This window comes from Ammospiza caudacuta, chromosome 14 (genome assembly GCF_027887145.1).
Source record: "Ammospiza caudacuta isolate bAmmCau1 chromosome 14, bAmmCau1.pri, whole genome shotgun sequence".
Taxonomy (NCBI): Eukaryota; Metazoa; Chordata; class Aves; order Passeriformes; family Passerellidae; genus Ammospiza; species Ammospiza caudacuta.
Genome location: NC_080606.1, coordinates 1,645,979 through 1,659,126, shown reverse-complemented (window position 1 = coordinate 1,659,126; position 13,148 = coordinate 1,645,979). Strand labels below are relative to the sequence as shown.

Here is a 13,148-nt window from a genome sequence, read left to right as displayed (position 1 = left end):
CACCGCCCACCCGGCAGCTGCCGTGCCTCGGGCTGGGGGAGCTCCATGGGAATCGTCCCCGTGGGAGAGGAGCTGCTCCAGGGGAGCCCCTGGAGAGCTGTGAATGGCCGGCCAGGGGCAGAGGTTGTGTTTGTCGGGGTGCAGGTGTGGAATAGCTGGAGTGGGAATCGTGGAACAGCCCCGACACAGCCGCTGTTCCCCCTTGGAGCTGCCCCTGCTGGGAATGTCAGAGCTTCCCAAGAGGATGATGTGGAGCTGTGTTGGAGCCTCTGGGATATGCCATCCCACGGGGAAGGGCTTCAGGAGAGGCCGCGGTTCCAGGGGCTTTGGGCACCTGCTGGGGGCACCTGGTGGGAACGCTGCTCGTTGCCGTGGTGACAGGAGTTGGGTTTCCTTTGGGAACAAACCACAGCGCATGGGAGCGGGATGATGTCAAAGGGGAGTGGGGAGTGAGGGGCAGGTGACACAGAGCTGTGAGGGACAAATGGCCGGAGCTGTCAGGAGCCAAATCCTGGCCGGGCTGGAGCTCCTGGGACAGTGCCCCAGCGCGGTTGGAGTAAAGTTCTGCTTTTCTCCCACCCCAAATCCCTTTTCCTGAAGTGCACGGATCTGGGCGCTCTGTGGGAATGAGCCCGGTCCTTTTGCTGTGGCCGAGGTGCCACTGTGCTCATGGGGTGGCAGCCTGTGACAAACACGGGTGGCTGTGTCGCAGCACCTGCCCTGCCTGCTCCCTGGCACCGAGGCGTGTCCTTTGTCCCTTCCCAAAGCAAATCCCAGGCCTTTTTGGGAGCCTGGGGTCGGTAGCTGCTCTGGCCCCTTCCATTCTGAGCAGGGAGATTTGGGAGATCAGGCTCATCACCCTCATCCCTCTTTCTCTGGCAGCTCCTGCCCTCAGAAAAAAAAAAATATTGATGCCTGCTCCAGATGTTTCTCCCACAACCATCCCAAACCTGGATGAGGTGGCCGTGATCCAGCCTTTTCCTGCAGCACTTGACCTTGTAATGAGGAGAAACTCGATGCCATGTGTCACTGAGATCCTGAATAAATCCCCCCTTGGCCCAGTTCCTTTCCCTGGGAGCTGCTCTGGGGCCCGGGGTGAGTTCCCAGGACAGGCTGTGCTCCCTGGGGCTGCACTGGAGATAATTCCAGATTTTTTGACCATTTCTTTCTTGCCTTTGACCATGGGTGGCTCCAGTGGGGTCAGCCCCTGGCTGTTTCCCCCAGGATGAGCTGTGCAGGGTCAACAATTCCTGAGGGTCTCCCTGGGGATGGTGCCACTTGTTTTTCCTCTTTAGTGGCACAGGAGGAATTGTCCCCAGGAGCTGCTGGGGGGTGGCTGTGGTGGCCACACGCTGCTCTCCAGCTGGAACCAGCTCCTCCAGCCCATCCAGGGGTCACAGAGTCCCCAAAGTCACCCTGGGGTGAACTGTGCCCTTGTGGGCACCTCGTGAGGAGCATCCACACCATTCCTTGCCCCTCCTGCCCAAATCCATCCCTGGGGAGCGGGAGAGGGGCCTTGGGGGGAACCCCTGCCCAGCTCCCCCCTTTCTTCTGCGCTTTTTGGGAGGTCACCTGTGCCTGCTGCTGGTCCTTCAGCTCGGTGACATTGGGCTGGGGGTGCTGTGGGTGCAGGTCCCCAAAAGCTCCCCAGGGGAGGTTGGCTGAGGGAGAGTCCCCACCTGAGCCTGTCCTGGGGCCTCCCTGGTGTTTCCTGAGGAGGGGAAGGGTTTTTTTTTTTTGCCAAAACGAGGTTGGTTTGGTGCTGGTTGTGTATGGTAGAAGTGGGGGGGGGGTGACGGGGGGCCCCTCCTCACCCTGGATGAGCTCTGTGTGTGCCAAGGTCACCCCCTTGGTGGCCATGACCTGCTCCTGGAGCCACCCCTGGCAGGGACATCGTGGGTAGGGGACACCTGGCTTAGTCCCCATCTGCAGGATTTCCCATCCCTGGGGATGAGCTGGGTCAGGACTGGGGGTGAGAGTCCTGAATTTGGGGGGATTATGGGGTGATTAACCCAGCCTGGCAAACTCAGAGCAGGGTGGGGACATCTCAAGGCTGGGGACACCCAGGGCTGGGGACACAGCACTGGGAGCAGCCAGGTCCCCTTGGGATGAGGGCTGGAAAACCAGTGGGGTTCAGGGAGCGTGGGGATGGATTCCCACCGGCAGTTCCACCCCAGACACCCCCAGGAAGGGACCAGGGGACCCCCAGACCCCCCCATGGCTGCAGGCGCTGGAGAGGCTCCCCCAGCTCTGGCAGGACCCTGCCACCCTGGGAGACCAACCCGGGGTGCTGAGGGGGTGCCCCACATACCTGGGGGCTCACCTGTGCAGGCAGCGCCCCCAGGGCACCCGTGGGTGTTGAGTTTGGGGGTGCTCCAGCGCCTGTGGGTGGAGGTGCACAGAACCCCAAACCCCCAATGTGGGGGGGTCTCTGCTCCCCTTCATAAGCGCCAGGAGCTTCCCCGGGCTCAGCCCTCCAGCACCGCCCCCCCCCCCCCCGATTTTGGGGTGCACTCCGGGTGGGAGGGTGGGAACAAATTGGGGTCCACCCCCCTCCCCCAAATCCTGCGCGTTCCCATGGCAACGCCGGATGCAAGGGGAGCCGCCCATTGGCTGCCGATGATGTCATCTCAAGGGCGGGGCACCCCCACCCCAAAAAAAAGAGGGTGGGGGAGGGGAGCTCCGCCCCACGCGGCCCCTCCCCGCCCGTGGGGGCCCCACCCCGCCCCACCCGGCACCGCCCCGGGGGCAGCGGCGGCGGCGGCGGCCGGGGATGCGCTCGGAGGAGGCGCGGGGGCCGGTGCGTGGGGCCGGGGGCGCGGGGGGCGCGCGTGGGGGACTGGGGGGCCGGGGGGGGGGATGGGAGCGCGGGGTCGGGCGGGGGGAGGGGACAGGGAGGGAGGGGAGGGAGGGATGGAGGGGGAGGGCCCCGCCCCCCGCGCCCCTCAGGCCTCCCCTCCCCCCTCGCCCCTCACGCGGGGTCGCGCGTGGGGTGCCCCCCCCCCGCCCCCCGTGCTCCGCGCGCGCTTCCGGGCAGGGCGCCCCCCCGCGGCCGGGAGGTCACAGCGGCCCCGCCCTGCCCTCCCCTCCCACGCCCTTTGCTCTTAAAGGGACAGGCCCCGCTCGGGCCCCGACCCCCCCCCCGTGCCCCCCGCGCCCCTCACCCCACGGGGGTCCCCGCTCCGTGTCCCCTCCGTGCCCCCCTCCCCCCGTGTCCCCAGCGGCCGCCGGCGGAGGGTGGAGCGCGGAGGAAATTCCACGGGGGGGTGTGGCGGCGGCGGCGGGGTGTGACCCCCCCACGCCCACGGGTGGGGGACACGCAGCGGGGGGAGGGGCTGGGGACACCGAGGGGACAAAGCGGTGGGGGGGGCGTGGAAGGCGCTTTCCCACGCTCACCCCCCCGCCCAAGGTCACCCGAAATGCCTCTTTAAGCTGTTTAGGGCTAAAAACGGGGGGAGCACCAATTTTTTCCTTGGAGTGGGGGCACATAAAGTGCTGGGAGGGGTGCACAGCACCCCCAGATACGTGGGTTTGAGGGGGGGCCCCCCGAGCCCCCACCCCGCACCCCTGGCTGGCTTTGGGGTGCACCGGGCTGAGGACGGAGGAATTCAGTTCACCCAAAAAGGGGGGGAGGGTCAGCAGTGCTGGAATTTGGGGTGCAACGAGCAAGCACCCCCCGCCCACTCCGCTGCCCCATCCCGCACCCCCTACCCCCGCGGGGCTTTGGGGTGCAAGGGACCCCCAAATTTGGGTAAGGGAGGGTGCCCCAGGGGAGGACGGGGTGTCCCTTTTGCACCCCCTTCAATGAACCTGTTTGTGGGGAGCCCCCGGGTGTGAGGGGCCGGTCCTGGGGGCTCTGGGGGGACACTGAGGTCCCCAGGCGCGGGGGGCAGTTGTGTGTCTGTCTGGGGGTGTCCCCTGGTGTGTTTTGGGGGGCTCTGGCTGCAGGGGGTGCTTCGAGGACCTGGGGATGTGTTGCAGGGGGTCCCTAAGTGAGGGGTGTCTGACGGGTGTCTCTCCTTGTTGGGGGGTGTTTTGGGGATCCCGGGGTTTGGGGGGGGTCTGTGGGGGTCCCTACCTGAGAGTGGAGGTTTTTGGGGGCGCTGGTAGTTTGTGAGTGTGCGAGGGGGGTGTTTTGGGGGTCCTTGACTGGTTATGGGGGTGTTTGGTGGGGGTCCCTGGCTGAGTGTTTGTGCTGGGGGGGGGTCGCCCCAATATATGGGTCCTGGGGGGGTCTCAGTCTCTGTTTGGGGGTGTTTGGGGATTTATGGTTTATTTGGAGGGGGCTCTGAGCGCCAGGGGGTCCCCAGGTGAAGAGGAGGGTTCTGGGGAGAGGGGGATGTGTCTGGCTCTTTTTGGGGTGTATTTGGGGGGCTCCCGGTGTCTCTGGCTCTTTTGGGGGTGTGTTTGGGGGGCTCCCGGTGTCTCTGCCTCTTTTTGCGGTGTGTTTGGGGGCTCCCGGCTGTACCTCGGGGTTATTCGTGGGGGGCTCTGTTTGGGGGTTCCGGGGCTCTGTGCCTCTGTTGGGGGATCCCTAGCTGGGTGCGGGGTTCGGGGGATCCCTGCCCTGAGTGTGGAGGCGCTTTGGGGGAACCCGGTTTTATGGGGACGGTGAATTCGGGGTTCGCTGTGTGAGCGGGGGCTCCGTGCTGGTGCCGAGGGGATTCAGTGCCGGTGCTCTGGGCTCGGTGCCGGTATCGGGAGGGTTCGGTTCCTTGGGTTCGGTGCCGGTATCGAGAGGGTTCGGTGCCCGTTCCGACTACCCTGTGCCGGTGCCGGGAGGGTTCGGTGCCGGTGCCGGGGGTTCAGTGCCGGTATCGGCAGGGCTCGGTGCCGGTGCTTTGGGCTCGGTGCCGGTGCCGGGGGTGCGCTGTAGCCGCCGCCCCCCCGGGCGGGGCCGGGCCGTGTGCGCGGGGCGCGGCGCTGGGTGTGGCGGGGCGGGGCCGCCGCGCGAGGCCGGTGCGTGGGGGCTCCGCGGGCGGGGACGGTCCCTGCGTGGGCAGGTACGTGCGGGGGGCCGGGGGCAGCGCCGGGGTGTCCCGGGGCAGCGCGGGGGGTGACGGGGAGCTCGTTGGGCCGGGGGTTCCCCCGTACCGCTCGTCCCCACGCGTGCCCCGGGACTCAGAACGGGGTGAGGTGGGGCCGGGGGTCCCGCTCGTCCCTCGCTCGTGTCGCGGTCCCGCGGGGGCGCAGTGCCGGCCGTGCCGCGGGTGGGGCCGTGCCCGGTGCCTCCCGCGGGGGCCGGGCCGGGCCCTTTAAGAAGCTCCACCCGCGGCCGAGCCCAGGTGGAGCCGCGGGGCCGTTCGCACCTCGGGCGGCGCGGCCCGGGAGATGGTGCCGCGGGCGGCGGGGGGGAGCTGCGGCCGCGGCGGACACGCGTGGGAGCCCCGCGGGTCAGTGCGTGAGTGACCCCGGGCGGGGGCGCGCGGGCCGGGGGGGCGCGGCCCCTTTAAGACGCGGGGGGAAGGAGCGGGGCGGGGCCGCCACCGCCCCGCGCGCGGGACACGCCCCCGCCACGCCCCGCCCGCGGGGGGCGGGCCCGGGCCGGCACAAAGGCGCGGGCGGGGGGGCGGGACCTGCGGTTCCCGCCCTCGGCGCGCGCGGCCGCCGCCGTGAGGGGCCGGGCGGGTCCGTGAGGGACGGGCGGGCCCGGCGGGCCCGGCCCCGCCTCAGGGGACGGGCGGGCCCCGCCATGCCCGGCCCGGCGACCCCCGGGTGGCCCCACGCCCCGCCGGAGCCGCCCCGAGGCGCCGCCCCGGTCGGTTGGTTGGTGAGAGCCCGTTAAAAAAACCCCTTCGCCCCCGCCCCGTGCCTCAGTTTCCCTGGTTCCTCACGGACTGCGGGTCTCTTGCAGGGCCAGGAGAAGGCGACGCCCGCCATGAGCTCGTCGGCGCTGCTGGCTGAGGGCCCCCTCGACCCCCCGGTGCTGCTGGCCGACATCAAGACGGAGCCGCCCGAGGAGCTGCTGGCCAGCGACTGCAGCCAGCCCCAGGCCGAGCCCGTCGATCTCTCCCTCAATAAATCCAAAGTGGCTCCGGCCTCGGCCCCACCGCCACCGCCTACCACCTCGGTCCAGTCTTCCCCCATGCTCGTGGCTCCCCCGGTTCCCGCTCCCAGCACCGTGTCCATCCCGCCCTCCGGTCTCAGCTCCACCTCGGCCATCCCGGCTGTCCTCTCGCCCGGCTCCATCCTGGCCTCCACGCAGGGCAGCGGCGGGCAGCAGATCCTCCACGTCATCCACACCATCCCCTCCGTCAACCTGCCCAGCAAGATGGGCAACCTGCAGACCATCCCCGTGGTGGTGCAGTCCCTCCCCGTCGTCTACACCACCGTGCCCACGGACGGCGTCACCGCCATTACCGTGCCCCTCATCGGGGGGGACGGCAAGAACGCTGGGTCTGGTAAGGGCACCTGGGGGGAATGCTGGAATCTGGGGGGTGGAGGGTGTCTGTCCTGCCTCGTGGAGGGGCAGCCTTGAGGGGGATTAATTTTTCACCATGGAGTGTCCCTGCCACTGCCGTGTGCCACTCTCATACAAAGCCTCTCAGCCCCCAGCCTGTGCCCCCCAGGGGACATGGGGAGGGCAGGGACACACAGGGCATGGCACTGCCTGTTCTCCACCCATCCTGCTGCTGGCAGCCTGCCCTGCCCTTCCCACTGGCTGCCTGCTGCCAGCAGCTCTGGTTTCAGCTCAGCTGCTCTCTGTGCCCCCCACAATCCCCTTTCCTAGGACATTCCCAGCTTCCCACCTTATCCAGGATGGGGGACCTGGATCTGCCCTGCTCTGGGCAGGAGCAGGCAGCCAAAAGTAATGCCCCCAAATTGTTTCCTCCCTTTGGGGGTTCTACATCAACCCAGTTGGATTTTTATTCTCTGTAGGGACAGGCTGTGCCAGGAGCACTGCAGGAGCAAGGGGAAGGCTGCACCCTGATGTAGGGTGGGTGCTTTGGGGAAGTCTCTGTTCTGTCCTCACCCCTCACCTCTCTGTGCCCTAAAGCTTTTCTTTCCCGGACCCCTCCAGTGAAAATGGACCCTGGCTCTGTGTACCCCATGGACATGAACAGCGACAGCGAGGACAGCGCCTCCGAGAGCGGCCCAGTGCCCTTCCAGGACCTGCCGAGAGAGTGAGTGTCCTCCTGCGTGTGCCTCCCCGCCCTTTATCCCCTGAGCCCCCCTGAGCCCCCGTGGGCGGCAGGGCCGTGGCTCCAGCTCTCCCTGCTCCCGGCAGGCCGGCGGCGCGGGGGCCCAGGGCCGATTCTCCGGACCTGAAGAAGCGGCGCATCCACCAGTGCGACTTCGAGGGCTGCAATAAGGTCTACACCAAAAGCTCCCACCTCAAAGCCCACCGGAGGATACACACAGGTAGGGCTGGGAGTGGTGTCCCTGCATTCCCCGTGGGATGGTGCTGTGGCCCTTTGGGGGTGCTGGGTGGAAGTGCAGAGGGATTCCCCGTTTGGAATCTCTGTGAGGGCTCTGGGAGCCCGTTGTTGTGGCGGCGCTGACCCCTCGGTGCTCCCCTGCACAGGCGAGAAACCCTACAAATGCACGTGGGAAGGCTGCACCTGGAAGTTCGCCCGCTCGGACGAGCTCACCCGGCACTTCCGCAAGCACACGGGCATCAAACCCTTCCGCTGCTCGGACTGCGACCGCAGCTTCTCCCGCTCCGACCACCTGGCCCTGCACCGCCGGCGGCACGTCATGATGTGAGCGGTGCCCGCCGCGCTGGGAGCCGGCAGCGCCTCCCTCCCTCCATCCTCCGCACCCCGCGGCTCCGGAGGGGCGGGGTGGGGACTGCGGAGCGCCGGGGCCGGGCCGCGCCCGCTGCAGGAGCCCCGCCGGCACGGCACGGGACGGCAAACAATGGATCCTGGACTGCTGCCCCTTCTCTCTTGTCCCCAGCTGTTTTTATTCCTGGGTTTGTCCTCGCCTGGAGGCTCCTTGACTCCTCACCTGGAATTCACCCAGCAGCTGCCTCTGGCTCTTCAGCCTCCTGCCCGTTGTTGTCCCCCTCCGTGTGCTCCCTGTCCCCTGCCACTCCCTGGGAGCCGTGGCAAGGACGGGGGCAGGGGTTGATGGGCCCTCGTGGAGGAGCTGATGGCCATTCCTGCTCCATCCCCAGGCTGTCCCAGCAGGAGAAGGGACATCACCTCTCTGTGTGCCCCTCAGCACGTGCTGGGCTTCATGGGAAGTGCTGGGTGTGCAGAGAGCCAGGAGGAAAAGCGGAATCAAGAAAGGGGGAAACAACCCAACAGTGACCCACAAACAAGACCATCAGCACCACACAAACGGAAACTTTGTGGAACATGGAACTTTTCTTTTATGGAATTCTACAAGGGGGTGGGACAGGGTGGGGGGGACGAGGGCCAGCAGCTCTCGGGTTTTTTGGAAGACTCTGGGCCACTTGAAGTGTTTCTAAGTTAAACCAGCGTCTGTGGCCACACGCTTTGCTTTTTAATAATGGTTTTTGAGGAGTGTTTCTTCATCCCCCACCCCAGCCAACCCCCCTGGTTGCTGGGAGGGTGTCAGGATTTGGGGTTGGATGCTCTGAGCTGTTGGGTGGTGGGGACCATGACACCTCCCATGCTCAGCTCCCAGACTCCCTCTGAGCTGGTGCTTTGCCCTGGCTGTGTGGGGACGGGGGAACTGGTGTGAGGAAAGGCTGGGGGGCACTTCAGGGACCTGTGGCCCCTGAAAACAGCTCACAGCTGCTTGGGAAAGTGCTTTTCCTCTTTGCCATCCACCAGCCAGGTGTGGCCTGGGCAGAGCTTGTCCCTGGCCTGAGGTGGTCCCTGATGCCATGGCCTGAGGGACAGTCTGGCTGGGCACAGGTGAAGTGCTGGGACTGCCCCTGGGCACAGGTGAAGTGCTGGGACTGCCCCTGGGCACAGGTGAAGTGCTGGCACTGCCCCTGGGCACAGGTGAAGTGCTGGGACTGCCCCTGGCACAGGTGAAGTGCTGGCACTGCCCCTGGGCACAGGTGAAGTGCTGGCACTGCCCCTGGCACAGGTGAAGTGCTGGCACTGCCCCTGGCACAGCCACCCACCCTGCAGGGCTGGGCTGCACAGCTGCCAGCTGGCCAATGCCTGTTCAAACCTACTGATGGCAAGAGGCACTGTAGGAATAGCATGGATTGGCCTGGTTGGGGTGGGGATGTCACCTCCCACAGGGGACAGCGACAAGGCAGAGCTGTTCAAGGCACTCTGTGTGCAGAGGATGGACCAAGGGGGTCCCAGTGTCCTGAGCTGGACGAGCAGGACTGCAGGAATGATCTTGAATGAACTTGTGCAGGATCTCCTGCTCCAGCTGGATCCCTCCATATCCCTTTGGGACCTGGTGGGATTCATCTGAGAATGCTCCAAGAGTTGCTGATGCCATCACAAAGCCTCTCTTGATGATTTTGAATGGTTTGGGACTCCAAGGGGTCCCAGCTGGCTGGAAACTGGGACTGTTGTCCTGATTTTCCAGAAGGGCAAGAAGGAGGACCCTGGAACCCCCAGGGCTGTCAGTGTCACTTCAGTGCCCAGAAAAATCATGGAAAAGATGATTCTGGGAAGTATTGGAAGAAAACACAGTCATTGGTTCAGCTCCATGAGGGGAAAGTGCTGCTTGTCCAGCCTGATTTCCTGCCACAACAGGGTGTCTGTCCCACCTGGCTGAGCAAGGACAGCCAGGAGATGGAATCTTCTTGGACTCCAGCAAAGCTTTTGATCCTGACTCACCCAGGGTCCTTCTGGACAAAATGTCCAGGCTGCAGATGGATAAACACATGGGATGGGCTCCTGGGTTGGGCACCGAGGATGGCACAGTGGGGTGACACCAGCCTGGCACCTGTCATTACTGGGGTGCCACAGGGCTCCAGCCCCATCCCAGTTCTCTTCATTGTCCTGATGAACAACCCAGATACAGGACTCTAAGGAGTACTAAGGAAAAAATCTCTAAATTCTTCAACTGAAGCTTTTTGGGGATTTTGTATGAAAGATGTCCCCTTCCAGGGAGAAAAATTACAAAGAAAAGATAAAAAATACTCCTTACAGAAATGAAAAAACCCTACTTTTGGAGGATTTGGGAATTCTGTCACCTTTTGAAGAGCCTCGTGGCGCCACCTGGGCTCGGCCGAGGGTGGAGCTTCTGAAAGGGCCCGGCCCGGCCCCACCCACAGCACGGCCAGCGGGACCGAGGGACAGCGGGGGACAAACGGGAACCCCAACCCCACCCGGGACACGCGTGGGGCCCCCGGCATGAGGTGCCACGGGGACCCCCTGCCCAAACCGGCTCCTTGTCACCCCCGGGGCTCCCCTGTGGGCACCCTGGGGGTGTCACTGGGGGTGCTGTGGGCACCCTCAGCCAGAGCCTGGGGGTCCCTTGGGGGCACAGGGTGCTGGCAGTGTGTGTCAGGGTTTCCTCTGGGGGCACGGGGGGGCTCTCGGGAGGTGCCCTTTGGGGGACAGGGTGCTCTTTAGGGGGACAGGGCGCTCTTTGGGGGTGCTGTCACCCTATGTTAAGGTTCAGGGTAGCACTTTGGGACATTAGGCTCTGTGCTCGCCCTTTTTGGGGTGCTGGTAGGCAAAGCCATGCTCGGAGGGACCCTCCTGTCGTTCATTGCCCAGGTTGGTCCTGGGGTGCCCCCCCCCCTCCTGAGCACCCCCAGCGCCCCGCAGTCCGTGTGTGGGGCTGGGACCCCGGCGGTGCCTGGGGCTGCTGGGGCTGTCCCGGTGGGCGCTGCTCGCACCCCAAACCCGGCCGGGCGCTGCTGGCACCCGCTGGCAGCGCTCGGGCACCCGGTGGCGCCAGAGGCCCGCGCTGAGCCACGGCCGGAGGAGGAGCCGAGGGATCCCCGTGCTGCGGGAGCTTCCCCGAGCGCCCGGGGCCGCCGTGGCACCGATGAGCCCCCGGTGCTTCCCCGGCACGGGTGAGGAGCCCCAAAAATGCCGTGGGAACGCTGCGCCTCGGAGTTGTGCAAGCACGGGGACATCAAACGCTTCCCGTGCTCGGCCTGCAGCTCCCCTGCTCCGAGCGCCTTGGCAGGGATGCTGGCACAGGGGAATGGGGGACAGCCCCCAGATCCCGGGAGGAGCTGCAGAGGTTTGGGGGTCACAAAGGGACAGCGGTGTGTGGGTCCTGCCACACAAGAGCAGGTGCCACCCACTCTCCAGGGCCTGGCCTTGCCATCCCCGGGGTCCAGGCTGTGCTTCCTCCCAGCTTCCTCTCCTGGGTGAGGCCCTGAGGGATTTTAATTGCTCTGAGCAGCCCCCCTTGAGATCCCCACCCACATCCCTGGGCCCGTTTAAGCTCAGCCTTAACAGGGGCCTCCAGCTGCTCCCTGTGCTGTGCTGGAGCTGTCTGAGCCCTGTTCACAGCCACTTTCCTCCCTGGCTGTCACCTTGACCTGCCTCATCCCTGTCACCTGGGCCTATCCTGCAGCGCATGCCCAGGGCAGGGTGACCCCCAGGGAGGGCTGTGCCACCCCTGTCTGGGCACAGATGGTCCCTGAGCCTCAGCAAAGACCTGTGGCATGAGGGGCACATCCAGCTCCACATTCCCTGGGAATTCTCCAGTGCCTGGGGTTGTGCCTGGTGGGAGCCCAGAAAACCCTCCTGGTCGTTTTCCAGGCTTGGCAAAGGTCCAAGGCTGGGTTTTGGGGGGAAAAAAGGCCAATATCATCTTCCTTGCACTCTGAATTTTTGTCCTGGAAACTCAGCTCAGCCTCAGGCCCTTCTTCCTCACCTCCCTTCTCCTCTCTCAGGAACGCCTGGAGGAGCTGCTCCATCTCCCAGTGCCCCCCACTGCCTGACTGGGGGTACTGGGGGCCTCCCCATCTCCTCTGAGCTCTTTCCCATCCCCTGCCTGCATTTTTCCATGGCTGGCAGAAGAATTTAGCAATCCCCAACTGCTTCCCTGCCGAAGGAGCAGTGACTGGGAGGGCTCTGCAGCCCTCAGGGGGGTCCTGCCGGCTGGTGGCCCCCCGTGTGACAGTGGGGTGGCGGTGCCCTGGCTCTGGGATCCCTGCGGACGGTTCCGTGTCCCTGTCCCTGTCCCTGTCGGGGGTGCCGGGGCCTCTCCGCCCGCCCGCCCAGCACTGCTCAGACTGGTTTAGCAAGTGGATGGGACGGGGCGGCCGCTTTTCCTTTGAAGGGCTCCCGGGAAGCATTTGATGGCTGCAAACCTCCCGAGGAGGAGAAAGGAAAAGACAAAAATAGGTGGTTTTGGGTTTCGCTGGGGGAGCGGGGGAGGCGCGGGGCTGTTCCGGCAGCTCTGCAGAGCTTTGTGTGCCGGCCGTGGGGACAGGAGAGCGGGGCCTGGCCACGGGAGCCCGCGGTGGCCTTGGCCCAGGGAGGCACAGCCAGAGTGGCCTGGGGATGTCCAGCACGGCCCCGACACAGGTGGGTGCTCCGGGGTGCCTGGGGGGGCTCGGGGCACAGCAGGGAGGGAAGAGCTGCTCCAAGAGGGAAAATGGGCCAGGGACCCCCAGGCAGGGCCGGGACCCTTCCCCAGCTCCCCTTCCTGAGTGGGACCTGAATGGGGCTCCCGGGGGTCCCCTGGAAGCCAGAGCCCAGTACTGAGGTGTGAGAGTGGGGGCTCTGAGGGGTCCCTGGGGAGCCAGCCCAGTGCTGAGGTGTGAGGGTGGGACCTGAGTGGGGTACTCGGGGGTCCCCTGGGAGCCAGCCCAGTGCTGAGGTGTGAGGGTGGCTGTGGGGATGCTGGGGACAGGCTGGAGCGGCCTCTGCCTGGGCTCATTTGGGGAGTGGGAGCTGAGGTTTGCTTCCCAGCCTCATCTGGGTTTCCTCAAAATTCGGTGCTTTTCTTGCCTTTTAGCTCAAGTCCCTGTAATCCGGGGCTTCACCTGCCTCCCGATCTCTTGTGAGAGGAGGGAGGGCCTGGCTGTCCTTCCTCTCTATTCCCATGGACCCCGAGTGCCGGGTCCGGGGCTGGCTCCCAGTTCTCCCCTGGGTTGGGACCCCCTCTCAGCTCCATCCCTCCCTGCACAGGATCTCCCTTCCCAAACCCCCTCCAGCCTCTCGGTGTCGGCTTTTCAGAGGGGAATTCTGCGTGCGATGAGGGAGGAAACGTGAGCAAGGTGGGGAGGGAGCGCGTTGGTCACGGGGAGCCGCCCTTATCTCTGCGCCATCGCGGGCGGCACGTGGGGACAC

At 65.7% G+C, this 13,148-nt stretch overlaps 1 protein-coding gene across 2 annotated transcripts; it reads left to right on the top strand.

Moving 5' to 3' along the window:
* The first annotated feature begins 4,960 nt into the window (after positions 1–4,960).
* On the top strand, positions 4,961–8,327 carry KLF8 (KLF transcription factor 8). 2 transcript variants are annotated; one of them, XM_058814086.1, is made up of 5 exons: positions 4,961–5,003; positions 5,855–6,401; positions 7,022–7,124; positions 7,229–7,362; positions 7,526–8,327. In XM_058814086.1, exons 2-5 carry the CDS (start codon positions 5,879–5,881, stop codon positions 7,705–7,707), a joined length of 942 nt encoding a protein of 313 aa, XP_058670069.1. In that variant the 5' UTR covers positions 4,961–5,003; positions 5,855–5,878; the 3' UTR covers positions 7,708–8,327. The 2 variants fall into 2 exon arrangements, with proteins under 2 accessions (XP_058670069.1, XP_058670068.1); XM_058814085.1 differs by having other exon boundaries at positions 6,998–7,124.
* The last annotated feature ends 4,821 nt before the right edge of the window (positions 8,328–13,148 follow it).

What these genes read in the sequence shown, in the direction of transcription:
- KLF8 (XM_058814085.1), top strand. Translation starts at nt 5,879, where the DNA reads ATGAGCTCGTCGGCGCTGCTGGCTGAGGGCCCCCTCGACCCCCCGGTG. An exon ending in CGGCAAGAACGCTGGGTCTG is followed by an intron (nt 6,402 to 6,997) that starts GTAAGGGCACCT and finishes TGTGCCCTAAAG; the next exon opens with CTTTTCTTTCCCGGACCCCT. An exon ending in TTCCAGGACCTGCCGAGAGA is followed by an intron (nt 7,125 to 7,228) that starts GTGAGTGTCCTC and finishes TGCTCCCGGCAG; the next exon opens with GCCGGCGGCGCGGGGGCCCA.